General features: G+C 38.3%; 1 protein-coding gene across 1 annotated transcript; it reads right to left on the bottom strand.

The window, feature by feature from the left end:
* Positions 1–2,362: 2,362 nt before the first annotated feature.
* Art4 (ADP-ribosyltransferase 4 (inactive) (Dombrock blood group)) lies at positions 2,363–15,584 on the bottom strand. The gene is made up of 3 exons (XM_005331917.5): positions 15,230–15,584; positions 12,754–13,462; positions 2,363–3,012 (listed from the first exon to the last, which is right to left on the bottom strand). The coding sequence occupies exons 1-3, from the start codon at positions 15,401–15,403 to the stop codon at positions 2,921–2,923; spliced, it is 975 nt and encodes a 324-aa protein (XP_005331974.2). The 5' UTR covers positions 15,404–15,584; the 3' UTR covers positions 2,363–2,920.
* Between the last annotated feature and the right edge of the window lie 861 nt (positions 15,585–16,445).

Raw genomic sequence — 16,445 nt, 5'->3', positions numbered from 1 at the left:
GTGATAACTCAAGGGAAGTCCTTAGATGCCAATTGGAATGGCAGCCACTAGATAATAGAGGTGTGCCACAGTCTGGCTGGGCACAATTCACGAGCCACTTATCAAGCAGAAATGAACTTTATTTTTAGAACACACACTCCGCACCACAGGAGCTCTTCAGGAATTCCCTCAGGGCCCAACTGCCACCACTGGCTTCCCACAAGCCTCTCACCCCCCCCCCCCCCCCCGCCCCCTCCTGCTCTTGAGGCCGATTGGCTGGGTCATGTGGGCAGAGCCAAAAGAGTCCACCAATGAGCAGCTCCGTGGTCTGAAAGGGCAGGGAAACAGCCCAATGAGCATCACTGCAGAGGAGCCAATCAGCTGGCAGCTGGAAATTTGCTGGGGCCCCTTTGGCTGTGGCTCTCAGCATCGGTGGGTGGTGCTCACTTTAATAAACATGGGTAGTTTTTAGGTACTGGTGGCACCTGTGAGGCTGGCAGTCACTCACAGTGCTTCTCAGACATTTCCCCACCGCTGGGCCCTACCATCATCCTGCCCACTCTGCTGGCTTCCTGTCTGTGTCTGCTTCCGAGCTTGTGGGGTTGTTGGGGGGAAGTTGTACTGTTTTCAAACTGAATGCTCTCATGTAACATTTCTCTCAAATACTTTGGTTTTGGGTTCCTCTAACTTTTCTAAAGTCCATAGGGTTTTGAAGAATAAAGTGAAGACTCACTAGTTTCAGTGTTATGCCTGGCCCTAATTTTTTCTCTGACCTAACCAAATGAAGTGTAAGTGGAGAGGAAAGGGTGAAATGCACCAAAACAAAACAAAACAAAGCCCATGACCATTTCCGGGAAAATAGAAAAAACAAGTCCTGTAATAACCTGTGACAATTTTTTCCCACTTCATAGTTGCCACTTCAAGAGTCACTGATTTAAGAGAATGATCTTACTTAGAAAACTGTGATTTCTCATGGAGATAAATGCTTTAGGGTAACTTTAATCTGTTCAAATTATTAAGCCATCAAATGGATTAGCCTACTGATGAGGTTCCAGCCCTCATAATCCAATTGTCTCACCTCTGAATGTCCTGGCTTGTCCCACACATGAACTTCCAGGGGACACCTCATATTCAAACCATAACAGCTAGCCCTCACTTTACTCCATTTGACCCAACACTAGGGTCTTTGGAGCTCAGGTGAAACAATCACCCATGTCCCCATCTAAACTGACTACTACCTGAGGGAAGTTTTGGCGAACATTTCCAGCTTTAGACTTTGCATCTTGTAGTTGTACATAATGAAACATATATCTTTGGTACTTGCATGGGAATCGATTTCTTCTCTCATATTCTCTCTTTTACCTCCACACATATCCTCATGTTTTCCTAATAAATGTACTTTTATGTGAAGTCTTAAATTAACATGAATTTAACTTTTAACTTTTTTTTTTTTGGTAAGTATTTTAGGAGCTTGTATCTACCACCCTGTTAACTGGCAATGAATGACATTTCACTAACATATTTCATTGCCTTTCTCTATTATTGCTCAGGATTCTGTGTTTCTTCCCATATGAGACCAAAATAGTTTGATTTTGAATTCTGATGAAAACCTCTGAAGAAAATTCACACTTTGGTTAGGTCTCTGGGGCTCAAAGCTTTTCCATTTGATGATGAATTTGTCCTTTGCTTCATAACTCAGTCTTCTTTGATTTGTTCCTATTTAGGATCATTACATTTTTAAAAAGGGAAGGGAACCTGTATTCATCAGAATTCTTTCAATGGTTTGAGATAGACTATGTAATTCAAATTATGTAAGCAAAATATTACTTATGGATTTAATGTGAAGAAAAAACTTTCAGTACTCAGCTTCAGACCCAGATGAATCTGGAGGGTCATACATTCTTCATTTGGTCTCACTTTCTTTTCATTTCTCAGCTCTTCCTTAATTGTGTTAGCTGCTTTCTCAGGGAGTTGGGAGTCTCCTCTTTGGTGGTAAGATAACTTCTAGCATCTTTAAGCTCATACTTACTCCATTCAAAAAAGAGGTCCTTCTCCTACTCCCAAAACAAGTGTCTAAAAAGTACCCTGATATACCTCATAAGCTATCCCTGGGCTATTTTCTTTTCTTTTCTTTTCTTTTTTATTGGTTGTTCAAAACATTACAAAGCTCTTGACACATCATATTTCATACATTAGATTCAAGTTGGTTATGAACTCCCAATTTTACCCCAAATACAGATTGCAGAATCACATCGGTTACACATCCACATTTTTACATAATGCCTTATTATTAACTGTTGTATTCTGCTACCTTTCTTATCCTCTACTATCCCCCCTCCCCTCCCCTCCCATCTTCTCTCTCTACCCCATCTACTATAATTCATTTCTCTCCTTGTTTATTTTCCCGTTCCCCTCACAACCTCTTATGTGTAATTTTGTATAGCAATGAGGGTCTCCCTTCATTTCCATGCAATTTCCCTTTTCCTCCCACCTAATGTATCTGTTTAATGTTGATCTTTTCTTCCTGCTCTTCCTCCCTGCTCTGTTCTTAGTTGTTCTCATTATATCAAAGAAGACATTTGGTATTTGTTTTTGCTATTTTCTAGTCCAACATAAACTTCTGTTTTCATGAAGAAGAAATATGCTGAAATGGCTAAGATCTGAGTGATAGGCCAACTGATAGGCAGTGATCCGAAACAACTGTGCATCAAATGAAAGGTGGGCAGAGTGATTCCCCAGGGGATTTCAGGGTGCTCTGAATGGGAAAGGCAAATGGGTATGGGGAAGGCAAAACAGGACTAGCCAAGAGAAGAACATGCTCTGGTTAAGCGGAAGCATCAGAGTATCATCCTTTCCAGTAAACAACTTCCCATTATTAGCAAAAACCAGCACAAGTTTTCATTTACATAATGTACATTTAAAAAAGAGCCTCAGGATTCCTTTACACTCTGCTTTTGGAAGAGATGATAACACTGGCCAAAAAGGAGAGAGAAGCAATAACTATAGGAGCAGGGATGCACTTCTTGCTGGAATCTGTAAAAAAAAAAAAAAAAATGGAAATTAGAGATGGGTTAGGTAGCAGGGATTTTTTTTCTAAAATCAACAGCAACAAACTAGCTCATATTTCCTTTGATTCATTAGTTTTTTGAATCATTAACATAAAAATTTCTAATAAAAATGTTTGAAGTTAGCTAATTTTTCAAAAAGTATTCTCTTAGATTTTTCTAAGAGAATTCAACCTATTTATTTTGCAGATGATAAAACAGGTGTCAAGAGGTAAAGAGGTTGACTTCAGGTTGCCCAGCCAGTTGGGGATAGAAAGTCTGATTTAAGAGATCATCCGTTGACTTTCCTGGAGCATAGATTCTCAGTCCTCATTGTATCTGACCGTCAGCCACACTGATCATAGTTAACCACTCCCTCCTCAATTCTTACTCTTCACTTCGTTCATGAGACAATGATTCTATTGATTTTCTCTTTTCTCACTGGCTGCTATTCCTCTTAGGTTTCTTTGCTTATTTCTTCTCATTTTGAACTTTTAATTTGTAGTGTGCTGAGGTTCAGTCCTTGGACATCTTCTTTCCTTTACTTGTACACATCCATGGAGAGCTCATCCAGTCTAGTGGCTTTAAATTGTGATTTAAATTTGTGTGAAGTCTTTCTTTTGGGGGGGGGTTGGTATCGCAGATTGAACTCAGGGGCACTTGACCACTGAGCCATAACCCCAGCCCTGTCTTGTATTTTACTTAGAGACAGGGTCTCACTGAGTCGCTAGCGTCTCACTTTTGCTGAGTCTGGCTTTGAACTCAAGAGCCACTGGGATTATAGGCATGAGCTACCATGCAGGGCTTGTGTGAGGTTTTAACAGCTGCTATCAAGGACCCACGTTATCCCTCTGTCTTTACTCTCGGTTATTTGCCCTGCCCTCATTCACTTTCATACATTGGCTTTCTTGTCATTGCTCCTGACTTAGGGCCTGTTTTAATCAGCTTTTTTTTGCTGCTGTGACCATAGGACCTGGTCACAGCAGCAAAAAAGTTTATTTGGGGGCTCATGGTTTCAGAGGTTTCAGTTTATAGAAGGCTCACTCCCTTCCACAGGGATTCAGTGAGGCAGAACATCTTGGCAGAAGATTGTGGTGGAGGAAAGCAGCTGAGAGCATGGTGTTCAGGAAGTAGAGAGAGAGCCTAAGCTCAGCTCACCAAATATATACCCCAAAGGTATGCCCCCAGTGCCCACCTCCTCCAGCCACATCATAATAGCCTCAGTTACCACTCAGTTGATCCCTGTCAGTGGATTGCTTCCTTGACTGGGTTAAGGCTCTCACAACCCAATCATTTCTCTTATAAAATTTCTTGCATTGTCTCACACATGAGCTTTTGGGGGGCACCTAATATCTAAGCTATAACAGGACCTTTGACCTCCTGTTTCCTCTCCTGAAATGTTGCTTTCCTGAGATATTCATAGACTAGGTCTCTCATTTCAATCTTTGTGTGTCACCTTCTCTGTGAAGCTTTTGCAAATGACTCAGTTGAATATTATGACTCCCTCCCACAGCAAGGGAATTGCCTGTTCCCTTGCTGTGCTTTGTTTCTCTCTGTACCAGACCACTTACTAATATAATACATATTTACTTATTTTGTTTATTGTCTGGATAATCACACTAGAATGTAAATTCCCTAAGGGCAGGAATTTTTGCCTATTTTGTTCCCTAGACCTAGAATAGTGCCTAGGACATAGTAAGTGCTTAGTAAATACTGATTGAATGAATGAATTATAACTGCTCTTATGATGATGTTCAAATAAGACACAAACATTCAGATATTCCTCTTTAATTATATTCATCGTTCAAAAACCAACTTTTTTATTTTTGTTTTTGTGGTGCTAGGGATTAAACACAGGGCCTTGTGCCTGTCTCACATGAGACTGGGCTATATCTCCAGCCCCCAAAACCCAACTTTTAATCCTGCTGGATAAGTGTTCCCCTAAGGCTCACATGTTAAAGGCCTGGTCACCATCCTGTGGAGCTACTGGGAGGTGGTGGGACCTTTAGTAAGTGGGGCCTAGTGAGGAAATTAGGTCATGGGTGGTGTGATTTTGAAGGGGATACTGGGACTCCAGCACCTTCCTCCTTCTTTCTTTTACTTCTTGAGGACCATGAGGTGAATGGTTTTCCTCTACCACATCATGCTGACTTGCCACAGGTTCAAAACCACTAACCATAGATTGAAACCTCTGAAACTGTCGTCAGCCAGAATAAACCTCTCTTCCTTACACATTGTTTTTCACTGACATTTTGTTACAATAATGGAAAACCGACTATTGTAACCGACTATTATAATTATATATTATAATAATTAGGATATTAAATTATCTTTTTAAAAATATTCCTCTCAGGTTAAAGTTAAATTTTTCTTCCTAACTCTCTTGATACTTTTCTCTACCTCTCTTATGGCTATTTTATCTCACCTTATTTTTTACATGAATACTATATTTGAAAGAATACATGTAAACTATCTGATTAAATAAATGACAATCTAAAAATTTTTTATTTGAGGATAGTGCACATTATTTTCACTTTTTTATTTATCTTTCATTTTTTTTTACTAGACTACTAGTCAAAGCTTTTTTTGCCCTCATTACCCTGTTACAATATTTTTCAAATTGTCAGTTGTGATCTATGAATAAATTATGATATCATTTTAGGAGGTCACAATGATTAATGTTTAATAGTGTAATAAAATAGGTTAGAATAGAAAGCACTATCATTACACTGCATACAAAAAGGATAACTGTTGTCATATAAAAATGTGTATTTATGTGTGTATGAACTGAGTAATCATGTAAACAAAGTCCATAGACTTGATACTAACAGTTTCTCAATAAAATTTAAGAAAGATTTTAGAAGGACAAATGAATCTCTTGAAACAAATCTATAGAGAAAATTGTCTTGGAATTCTTGTGAGAAAACATGGAAAAGGGTCTTACATTTGCCATTTATAAATTACATGGATAATTTTACACAAGCCACTTGAACCTTTCTGAACGTCAGTATTCACATCTGGAGAGTGGGGTTAATAGCTCAACTTACAGGTGGTTGTGAGAATTAAACAGATATTATGTGTGAAAGTGTTTTGTAAGCTAAATTGCTGTGAAAGTATCATTTTATTGGTGTATGATAATCTAATTTCGGTCCCTTCTACTTTGGGGTATAGAATCCGAGGGAAACGCATGGTAATCATAACTTTGATTTTATGAACTCTGAATCTGAATTATGTCAGATGCTTCAGAAGTAAATATTTGAACTCTAAAAGTGTAAAAAGGTAAAATCGACATGTAGAGTGTATCGAATTAATCTGGTGTTTGAGGCACATGTTATCTATTGCCTTTCTATGTCAAAATGCAGAGTAATGAGTGCAAATCTTTCAGAATACCATCTAGCAAAAAGTGGATGCTCAAAAAGTAGTAAAATTTATTCCTTCTGTCTCTTTTATTTCTATTCTCAACTGCCAATCTCCCTGAAGCAGACATTGGTGCTTTGAGCCATTATCCCACTTCTATGTGCAAAATACTTTCTGCAGTTTCTCAGTTGTGTTTGAGAGGATGGGCGGGCACCAAGTACAGTCACAATGTTCCCACAAAGCAAGCACAGCTTCTAGTTTATAAATGAAGAAACCGGTTCAGGGGTCAAGTCATTTACATAATACCACAAAGCTACTAACATATACCCAGATCTTTCTGGCTCCTATCTATCTACTTTTTATAATGCCATGTGGTCTCCAGATTCATTCATTGCTTGTTTTTGCATCCATTCATCTGAGACAGTCTACTTCAAGGTCAGTGTGATGCCACAAAAGAAAGATAACTGAAGCCCAGAGTAAAAGAAGACAAGAAAACAATAGTACGTTAACCAAATAAATAATAAAAAAAATTAACAGTAGCTAAAACATTGACCATCAGATGCTATTCTTAGAACTTTTACATATATTAATTCGTTTTCTCCTCATTTTATAGGTTGATTTCAAAAATTCTTATTTTACATGTAAAAAACCAGAGGCATAGAGAGACCCAAGCCACTTGCCCATGTTATCATTGCTAGTAACTGGCAACATTTACATGTAAAACTACAAACAATTGGCTATATTTGTTTCAAAACATGTTAAGAATTTTGATTATGTGAACCATTTTAACAAATAAATCCCTCCTTTGTGAATCCAATGATACAGAACAGAGCATGTATTTGTATGTCTACGGATTTTTGGCACAGATTATGTTGCTGAAAGAAGCAGTATTTAAGGGCAAATAACTAATTATCATTCTGTTAGCATATTTTGAGTCTCCCCATAAGCACTAAACCATGTTTCTATGGTAACCAGTATAGGTCCTTTGAAGGGTGATGAAAGAATTACAGGGCAAAGCTGTTAGTTTAGAATGACTAAAACAATTTTCCTTTGGCACATTTGCTCCCTTGAATGTATTATGCCATCTATTTGACCCCATGACTCTGTGAAGACAGCAGATTCCTGGGAACTCTTCGAACTCGAATTACAAGTGCACAAGACCAAGTCTGACATAAATTCAAGGACAGGGAAGCTATGCTCTTTAGCATACTTCTCTCTCCACTGGGAGAGTTACATACAGTATCCTGGCTGGTTAATTTTGAACATCTTCATGCTGGCTTTCAAGTATTATGTCTTTCTAATTAAGGGGGAACAAGAGAGGAAACATAATCCACTGGCTTATTAGGGCTTTGGGGGACATGTTTTAGTCAGCCTTCTATCACTGTGACCAAAATACCTGACAAGAACAACATAGAGAAGGAGAAGCTTATTTTGACTCATGGTTTCAGAGGTTCAGTTCATGGTTGGCTGACTCCACAGCTCTAGGCCCAAGATGCAACAGAACATCATGGTGGAAGGGTGTGGTAGAGGAAAGCAGCTCAGAAAAGTAGCAACAAGGAAGCAGAGAGAGAGAGTTAAACTCCAAATGCGAACTCGCACTGTCTCATCTCCTTCAGCCATGCCCTACAGGTCTATGTTACCACCCAGTTAATCCATATCATTGGATTAATCCACAGATTAGGTTAAGGCTCTCATAACCCAATCATTTCACTTCAACATTCTTACATTGTCTCACATTTGAGCTTCTGGGGGGACACCTCATATCTAAACCAAAACAGAACATACAGTAGTTTATGGATTTTGCTGGTGAAAACAAAACAGAATGACCAAAACATAAACCTGAAAGAATGAGAAACAGCCTCCTGAGAGAATTGTCCTGAGGAGTTAGACTCCAGTGCTTCAGAACAGCATCTGTGAATTCTGGAGGCTGGAGTTAGTGGGAGAAGTGAAGGGGTCAACAGCAGCAATCTAGACCATCAGGTCCAGGTGGAGTCCACTGACTTTACTCTCTCCCAGGGAAGGACCCTCAGATCAGGAAGAAACGTCACCTGTCACCTCCCTCCTGCTGGGTTCATGTATGGATCAATCAATACTGCTCCAGGAAGGTGGGGTAAGTAGAATATTATCAAATAACAGAAATGACTTAAGGACCGTTTCAGATGGTCCTGAGATGACTGGTTGAGAAAAAACGCAGCAGGGACAATTGAAAATCTTTCTTTTTCTTTTTTTTTTTTGATCCATAGAGATAAGTGGATATTATTGTGATTAATTAAAAACTATACAGTCTTTTTGTCCCCAAGTAAAGTGATTATGCTAAAAACCAGCCAATGGCAAAGGAGGCTTGGGTAGGTAAGATGGCAAAAGTGATGGGCAAAGATTTTTCTACAACCTTCTGTCTAAGTCAAGGTTCAAAGCAGCCAATTCCTCACTGTCATGGGGGCTTTTTCCTCTCCCTCTTTCATTCTATCCTAGAGCGATACAGCTGTAGTGGCTGGGAAGACACGGCAGTCTCAGCTCTTGACTGATTATGCGATGCCTCTGTTCTGTCTCTTCCCTACTCAGTTTATATGCTTGTAGTAAATTTTTTCTTTTTCTTTTTCTTGGTACAGGGATTGAAGCCAGAGCCATTCTACCACTGAACTACACCCCAAGCCCTTTCTTTTCTTTCTTTCTCTCTTTCTTTCTTTCTTTCTTTTTCTTTTTTTCTTTCTCTTTCTTTCTTTCTTTCTTTCTTTCTTTCTTTCTTTCTTTCTTTCTTTCTTTCTTTCTTTCTTTCTTTCTTTCTTTCTTTCTTTCTTTCCTCCTTCTTCCTTCCTCCCTCCCTTCCCTCTCTTTCCTTCTCTCTCTTTCCTTTCTTTTCTTTTCTTTTCTTTTCTTTCCTTTTCTTTGACAAGGTCTTGCTAAATTGTCTAGGCTGGCCTTGAACTTAAGCTCCTACTGTCTCAATCTCCTGAGTTACTGGGATTCTAGACATGAGCCACCATGCCCTGGTGCCAGGGATACTTTTATTCTGCCATTTACAAGTTCTCTTCCCAAGATTGTACAAGTTTCTAACTAATGAATTTCTAGGAAAATTTATTTATGGTTGCTTACTTTCTAAATGATCACATTACAGATCATTCACACTGACTATAAGTTCCTCACTCTCTGATATTTTTCTTCTTTATGTCTTCAAATATTGGAATTGTTTTTAATCAATTGAGTTATATGGCCATTTCACATAAGACCCAGTTTGCTCAGAGACATGAAAGAGAACAATTCATTCATTCATCATTATTTATTCATTTATTCAATAAAAATAGGCTGATAACCTCTCTGTGCTGGAGGAATAAAGTTAATAGCTAACACTAATTTACTATTCATTATGTGCTAGGAAATGCATTTTAAATAGTTTAGCGTTTTATTTTATTTTGTTTTCACAAAAGTTCTATGATAATGCTCATTATGTAGATGAAAAAAACTTAAAGTTTAAGCACCTTGAGAAAAATACAGAGTTATTAAGTAGTATAGTGGTATATTCAGACATGGTGGATTTGGGATCAAACTGCCTGGATTCCATGCCTAGCTCTTAAATATCTATGTAGTTAATATCCTGCCCATACAGAGTTTGTGGAATAATATAAGATTTCTGATTCCCTAAAGTGAGTTTTTTTGATTTCAAATATCTACTCAAGAAATAATCTAGTAATATATATGGCTATCCCATGGGTAGTTTCACCACAGAAAAACAAAGATCATTATTTTTGGGGTGGGTGTTGAGGTAGTGGTTCTGAAATATTTTTCTTTGATATGTATACAATGGTAGTACAAGAGTTATAATTTCTGTTATATATCCCCTCTCCCTCAGTTTCCCACTGCCCACATCAATATTCTATGATTTTTTTCAAATGAATATATTGCTGTGCTCATTATCCTAGTAGAAAAATTATATGTACCAAATTCACAATAAGAAAAAAATGTAGTGGTTTTCTACATGGTACAGTTCCAAGGAATCATCAAAACTGACTATGAATGTTCTCATTTATTATCATGAATGTTCTCATTTATTATCAAGGTCTCACTGTTTTCTTCACATTCTCCTGTAAGTTTTCATCCTCTACAAGCCCTAGTCTCTTGGGTTTGTGGGGTAGATACTCATTTCATTGGTATTGCTGATGCTGCCAAGGAGAGAAGAGAGGAGATAAAAGTATTGGCAGTTTGTCTCTCCCTGGTCTGTGTTTATAGATAGAGATAAGCCAGAGTGAGCAGGCTCTAGACCTCGGTGTGGATGCCTTTCTAAAGACTTTGCAACACTATGGCCTTAAGTTGTTGAGAAATGCTGAGCTGAAATTATAAACAGTAACAATAATGATGGAGTTGAGAGAGATTTGAGAGAATATTTCAAAGGCAGATTCTGCAGTTGGGTTGCCATTAATTATGAGTGTGAATGAATTCAGCCACATTTTTCTACAAGAACTTAACTGCCTCAGTCTGGCTGCAGCAAAATAACCGGGGGTTGACGAGCAACTTGTGTACATTGATATAGCAGGAGTGGGAGCCCTTTATTGTAGGACAGGAGGGGTATATACACATTACACACAGCTTATCTTAATTAGCATAAACTAGATACAGCAGTCAACTAATAAGGAATCTCCACACTTAATGGCTCGCTGGTGTTACTTCACAAACCACTCCCTCTGGCAAAATGCCAGGCGCCATCCTGACTTGTTTACAGACTCTAACACTTAACTATTTTTTTTTATATTGTAATAGTTCTAATTTCTCTTGCTTTGGGTCATTTTTTATAATATCATCACAGATCTTCCTGAAATATTGATCTATTGATGTTCCACTTCTTTAACTTCTAGTGACTTCTTATTACCTAAAGCGTGATGTTTTAAGAGTCTGTGGCATTGATTACAAGGCCCTGTACAATCAGGCCCAGTCAGAACTCTCCTGCCTAGTAAACCCCCTTTCCCTTTTTCCTGCCTGCCTCCTCTATCCTACACATCCTACACCCTAGCCACCTGGAATTTCAGAAATTCCCTAAAGACACTGGGCTGTCTGAAATCCCTGGGATTTGGCATATGCTGTTCTCTACTTGAAATGATATTTCTTTTCTTTCATTAAAAACCACCATTTCCACTGTGAGTCCCATGTGGTCCTCTGTTGAGAAACCTTCCTCAGTTTCCCCAGAGACCTCCTGGTGTGGAACAGCCACAATCCTTTGCTCAACATCTTGTGCATCACGTAGTATTTCCAAGTGTATAATTTTGTTCATGTTTCATTTTCTCAAACTAAAAATCCTCTCAGGCTGATTATGTTGCTTTATCCATTCTGTTTTGTCAGGGTCTCCGCTCACAATAGAGAATGTTGTATAGGGAGTATCAGTGAGTAAATTTTACTTCCTGCCCTAGATTTAGAACATCTTATCCTTATAATGACCATGACAAAACCAAAACAAATAAAAACACAAAAACTTGAGAAGATAAAAATGCTATAATTTATATGCTAACTTTCCCAGTCAAGTTTTACTGTCAAGAATTTTCCACATATTTAAGTAATTTCCCCTTATGTGTGTGTGTGTGTGTGTGTGTGTGTGTTTTGCTTTATGTGATTTTTTTTTTCTCAGTCAACCATGGTTAGAAAATTTTATGTGGAAAATTCCAGAGATAAAATTTTTTAAGTTTTGAATTGTGTTCCCTTCTGAAGAGTGTGGTGAAACCTTGTACTATCTTACTCTAATCCTGATAGGATGTGAATCATCCCTCTGTCCAGCATTTCCACAGTAATTAGTGACTAATGGGTGACCACATCATTTACCTCACTTCATCTTATCACATAGGCACTGTATCATCTAGCATCATCACAAGAAGGGTGAGTACAGTTCAACAAGATATTTTGAAATAGCTCTCTCAGAGAGAGAGAACAAGCATATGTGCACAAATTTTATTATATATTATTATGATCTTCCTATTCTCTCTTATTAGTTATTGTTGTTAATCTCTTACTGTGCCTAATTTATAAGTTGAATTTTATCATTGGTATGTTATATAGAGAAGAGCATAGTAGAGAAGCTTTGGTACTATCTTTGGTTTTCAGGAATCCACTGGGGCTCTTGGAATATGTCCCTGAGGTACTTAATGTAGTGGTATTGCATGAATTTTTCTTTTCTTTTTTTTTTAGAGGTAGTTGAAGAGAAAAGAGGTGGGGAGGTCAGGGTTGGGGGTACCAGCTACAAAGCAGCCTTTCTCTAATCAGTCAGTTCCACCATTACTGAAGACCAATTTCCATGTTTTGAGCTCCCCATCAAGCTTACGTTTAAGATAACTTTTATCTTAAAAAAGTGTTCTAGGATTCTAACAAGAGTGGGTTCAATTTCAAACAAGATTACCTTTAAGCAGCTGGCAGTTATATGTGCTCAGGTTTCCAGCAGACCGCAATTGCAACCAATTTCCTTTTGGATGGTAGCTGGTATTTACCACTTCAAAAAATTCATACGGAGGGATTAGGACTTCCTTCTTGAGGGAGAAGTCTTGTACAGGTACACCCATGCAGGTAAATATGGTAAACAGCGTTTGATTCCCAAACTTCTGTGTCTCTTCTTTCAGGAAGGGGGTGAAAATGAATTGGCCAAATCGAAGGGTGGCACCTACGGGGGCTTTGAAGTTGACCTCCTTCATGCTATGATGCACCTCATAACACAAGGTACCATTCTTCTCAAGGATCTCTTTCCTCAGCAGCTGGATTGCTGAGGTCAGGTAGTAGTGTAGGTATTTGAAATGGAATGAATGTCTGTACTGCTGAGGAGACCTGGCAGCAGTGGCCATGGCATTAGAAAAGTCAGAGCGCATATTGTTATTCGTTGTGTAAACCAGGAGAGCCACAGCATGTGTTGTTGTCATGTCCTTGGGGAGATCTTTTGCTTGGTTCAGCCAGGTTAAGTGGGCTTTGTGCCACACCTTGGAGTAATTCTTATGGGCATCTAGTTCCTTTCTGAAATAATCTCCTTGACTTAGCTCCTTCAAGACCTGTTCGCTACAGCCTTGGTACTGATCATCAAAGGAATCTGGTGCCAAATCAAAGGCAATTTCAGCTGCAACCTATAAATGTAAAAAAAAAACAAAACTTGATTTTAATTATTCAAATCAGGTTTACTATACTTTATAAAGCCAAATCTTCTCAAAACCAATATTTGCTGAAATAAATTTTATTCAATATCATTATACTGCATCCAGTGTAATGATCCCTACATCATTTCTATACCAGGGATCTGTGCCAACAATTGAATTTAGTTTCATAAATATTATTGAAAGGTGAAAAAATTCGCTGGGAGGAAATAAACCTTTTTTGTAGAACTGAAACGATAGTGTTTTTGCATGCTGAATACTTGGAAGAAAAATTATTCAACCTTATCGTTTCATTATACTTTCTGTTTCCTCTCCTCTCCTCACCCTTTGTATTCTTTAATGCATGTTATAAGGAACATCTATAGGTTTAGGCATTCATAACAGTATGAATGCCTAAACCTATATTAAATCTTTGAATTTTATTGAATAAAAGTCTTAAGTGATGAGTGATGTTGATTTCTTTATGGGACAGTCCAGTAATAACAACCCTGTTATTACCCGGATTCTGAAATAAAATAAAATAAAATGAGGTAAAAATAATCAAGGTCAAATTATCTTTCTTTTCACTGAATAAGTCCATGTGGAAACACACACCTGTAGGTGTGATGGCAAGTGGGCTTCTTCTGAAGAGTAAATTCAAGAAGGATTCAGGCTTGCCCACTCAGTTACAGGCAGTAGTGAGTGGACCGAGGCCTCCCAGGTAAGATTCTTGTTGTTGATGAGGTCAGAACTCATGCCCTTTGTTATCAGACTAACTCATTCTCAATAGGAGGAAGGGAGCAGAGCCCAGCTGTGTGTTCCCAGTTATTCTTCCTAATGTTGACAGTGAAGTAGTTTGTCTCTCCTATTTCCCACTCCAGGAGTGGGAAAAGGCTTTCTTTTTTAATGGGTAGCCAATTGAACTTATTGATATCTAGTGTGTGCAAACTGAAGTTAGAGATTTGAATGGAGGTTCATTAAATATCATTAGTTTATAATTTAGGGTCCTGTATGAATTATCAAAATGTAAATAGATGCTTCTTTCTTTGCAAAGCCATGATGCTTTTCTAATAAATACTACTTGTTGGAAGACTCTATCTGATGTCAAGGCTGTTGGGACTGGAACTCAAAAACATCATTTGGTACCTTTGCTATGTGATTTATGTTCTAGTTGTATAAACTAGAACACAATTTTCAGACTGGTTAAATGATTTTAACCAATAACTCTTTAGAGCAGATTTCCAAATAAATTTACAGAATTTATTTAAGCCAAGCCGAGCCAAGCCAAGCCAAGCCAAGCCAAACCAATAGTATCATGTTCTGTCAGATCTGATAAATTTCAAAAGTAGATTTCAAATATGTACTCTGTCATCTTTTAACATGAGGTTATTTTCAACATATAGATCTTCAAGTTAGAACACTTATAAATAAGTTGGTCTGTAGGATACAGTTTAAACCCATAAAGATTTGGTTGGTTTTGCATTATTTGTCCTATGGAAGCAGTATTTTAATTATGGTGGAGAATTAAGAAATAACTCCATGATACTACTAGCTTCCATAATGCCCAACTTATCAACTATAAGGAATTTTTATTTTTTAACAATTATTTTCAATAGTCTTCACTATCATCATTTGCTAAAAATGTCTGTATGAAATTAGATCCCAAGTGCCCAAGGTTTAGGTCATTTAGAGTTTGCCTCCAGGTGAATGTCCTATTGGAACACTGACCTTAGAGAGGTCACCTCCTCAATAGCTCCATACCTCAGCACTCCCGGTGTGTGTCTGCAGACCACAGAGCAGCAGCAGGAGTGGCAGCTGCACTCCTTGGAGCCAGATCCCCATCCCAGGAGCCACAGGAGTCCGGAGAAAAATCCTCTTGCATCTGTTGATTAGTAGATGTGTGTAAATAGTACCCTTTTGCACTGGCAGCTTCATCCCCAAATGAGTTCTCTGAGTTCTCCTTTGGGGTTTTCTTTGAATAAGTCTCAACAGGAAACTTCTCTGCTCCTGTCTGTGCTAAGACTTCTGTTGATCAACAACAACTAACAGCTTTCCTGTGACGAGAAATCAATTCCAGCGTTTTTTGCAAAGTTGAAATTTCTATGAAACAGCCAGATGTGTGTGCCAAATAAGGGTTTCCAGAGAACTCAAGTTAGTTTCATTAAAAAAAAAAAATAATAATCCCTAATCTATTCGGTATTCAGGGGAATGCCAAAGACGTGTTAAGGGTCAGGTTCTGCAGTTCTGCCTCAAATTTCCCAGAAGAGCAGGAAAAGGCATTCTTTGTACTGAATGTGGGGCCAAATAGCATTATCTTGAGTCCCAGGCTCCCATTGTGAATAACAAGATTGGCATGTGCAGGGTGGCTGGGCCCAGCCATACAAGGTGGGCCTCTTTCAGGCTCATCTGCTGCTGCTGATAGACCCTGCCTGGGATGCCTTTTGGGTTATTGTCACAAAGAAGGCTCTTTTCACAGCTTTTCTTCGGTACACTGAAACACCCCAATCCAGAGATTGTAGATTTTGGGGTCCATAGCTTTTCCTGTTTTTTCTTCTAAAAACATCAGGTCTTCAATTAACTCTATTTCAATCTACAGTGAATCCTAATGATGGTCAGAAAACTGCCTGTGTCTAGCTGGCAAAAATCAAAGGTAGAATTCAGTGTGTAAAGCTAATCTAGCTCAGACATGCGGTCAATGCTTTCAGGTGTTGAATATCCTTCCTTCATCTATTCCTAACTCCTGCAGACAGTGGTTTTTCTTGTGGATATTTGCCACTTATACTTCCCAATTCACTATCTGTTGAGAGGGATAAATCCTGTTCTTGGAAATTTTGGTATTGATTTTTTTTTTCCAGCAACCTAAGTATTTTTTAGTATATTTTCTGACAATCATAGCAGTTCTGTCTCATTAACAAAGTTCAGAATGTTTAAAAAAGCATAAAAGAAAAAACAAAAATCATCTACAACCCCTCACATG

This window comes from Ictidomys tridecemlineatus, chromosome 6 (assembly GCF_052094955.1).
Source record: "Ictidomys tridecemlineatus isolate mIctTri1 chromosome 6, mIctTri1.hap1, whole genome shotgun sequence".
Lineage (NCBI taxonomy): Eukaryota > Metazoa > Chordata > Mammalia > Rodentia > Sciuridae > Ictidomys > Ictidomys tridecemlineatus.
This window is presented reverse-complemented; position numbering and strand designations above follow the sequence as displayed.

Coding starts and splice junctions, on each gene's coding strand:
- Art4 (XM_005331917.5), bottom strand. CDS start 15,403: ATGAAGCTGCCAGTGCAAAAGGGTACTATTTACACACATCTACTAATC. Junction 13,463..15,229: donor CACACACCGGGAGTGCTGAG/GTATGGAGCTAT, acceptor TTACATTTATAG/GTTGCAGCTGAAATTGCCTT. Junction 3,013..12,753: donor TAACTGCCAGCTGCTTAAAG/GTAATCTTGTTT, acceptor TTTTTTTTACAG/ATTCCAGCAAGAAGTGCATC.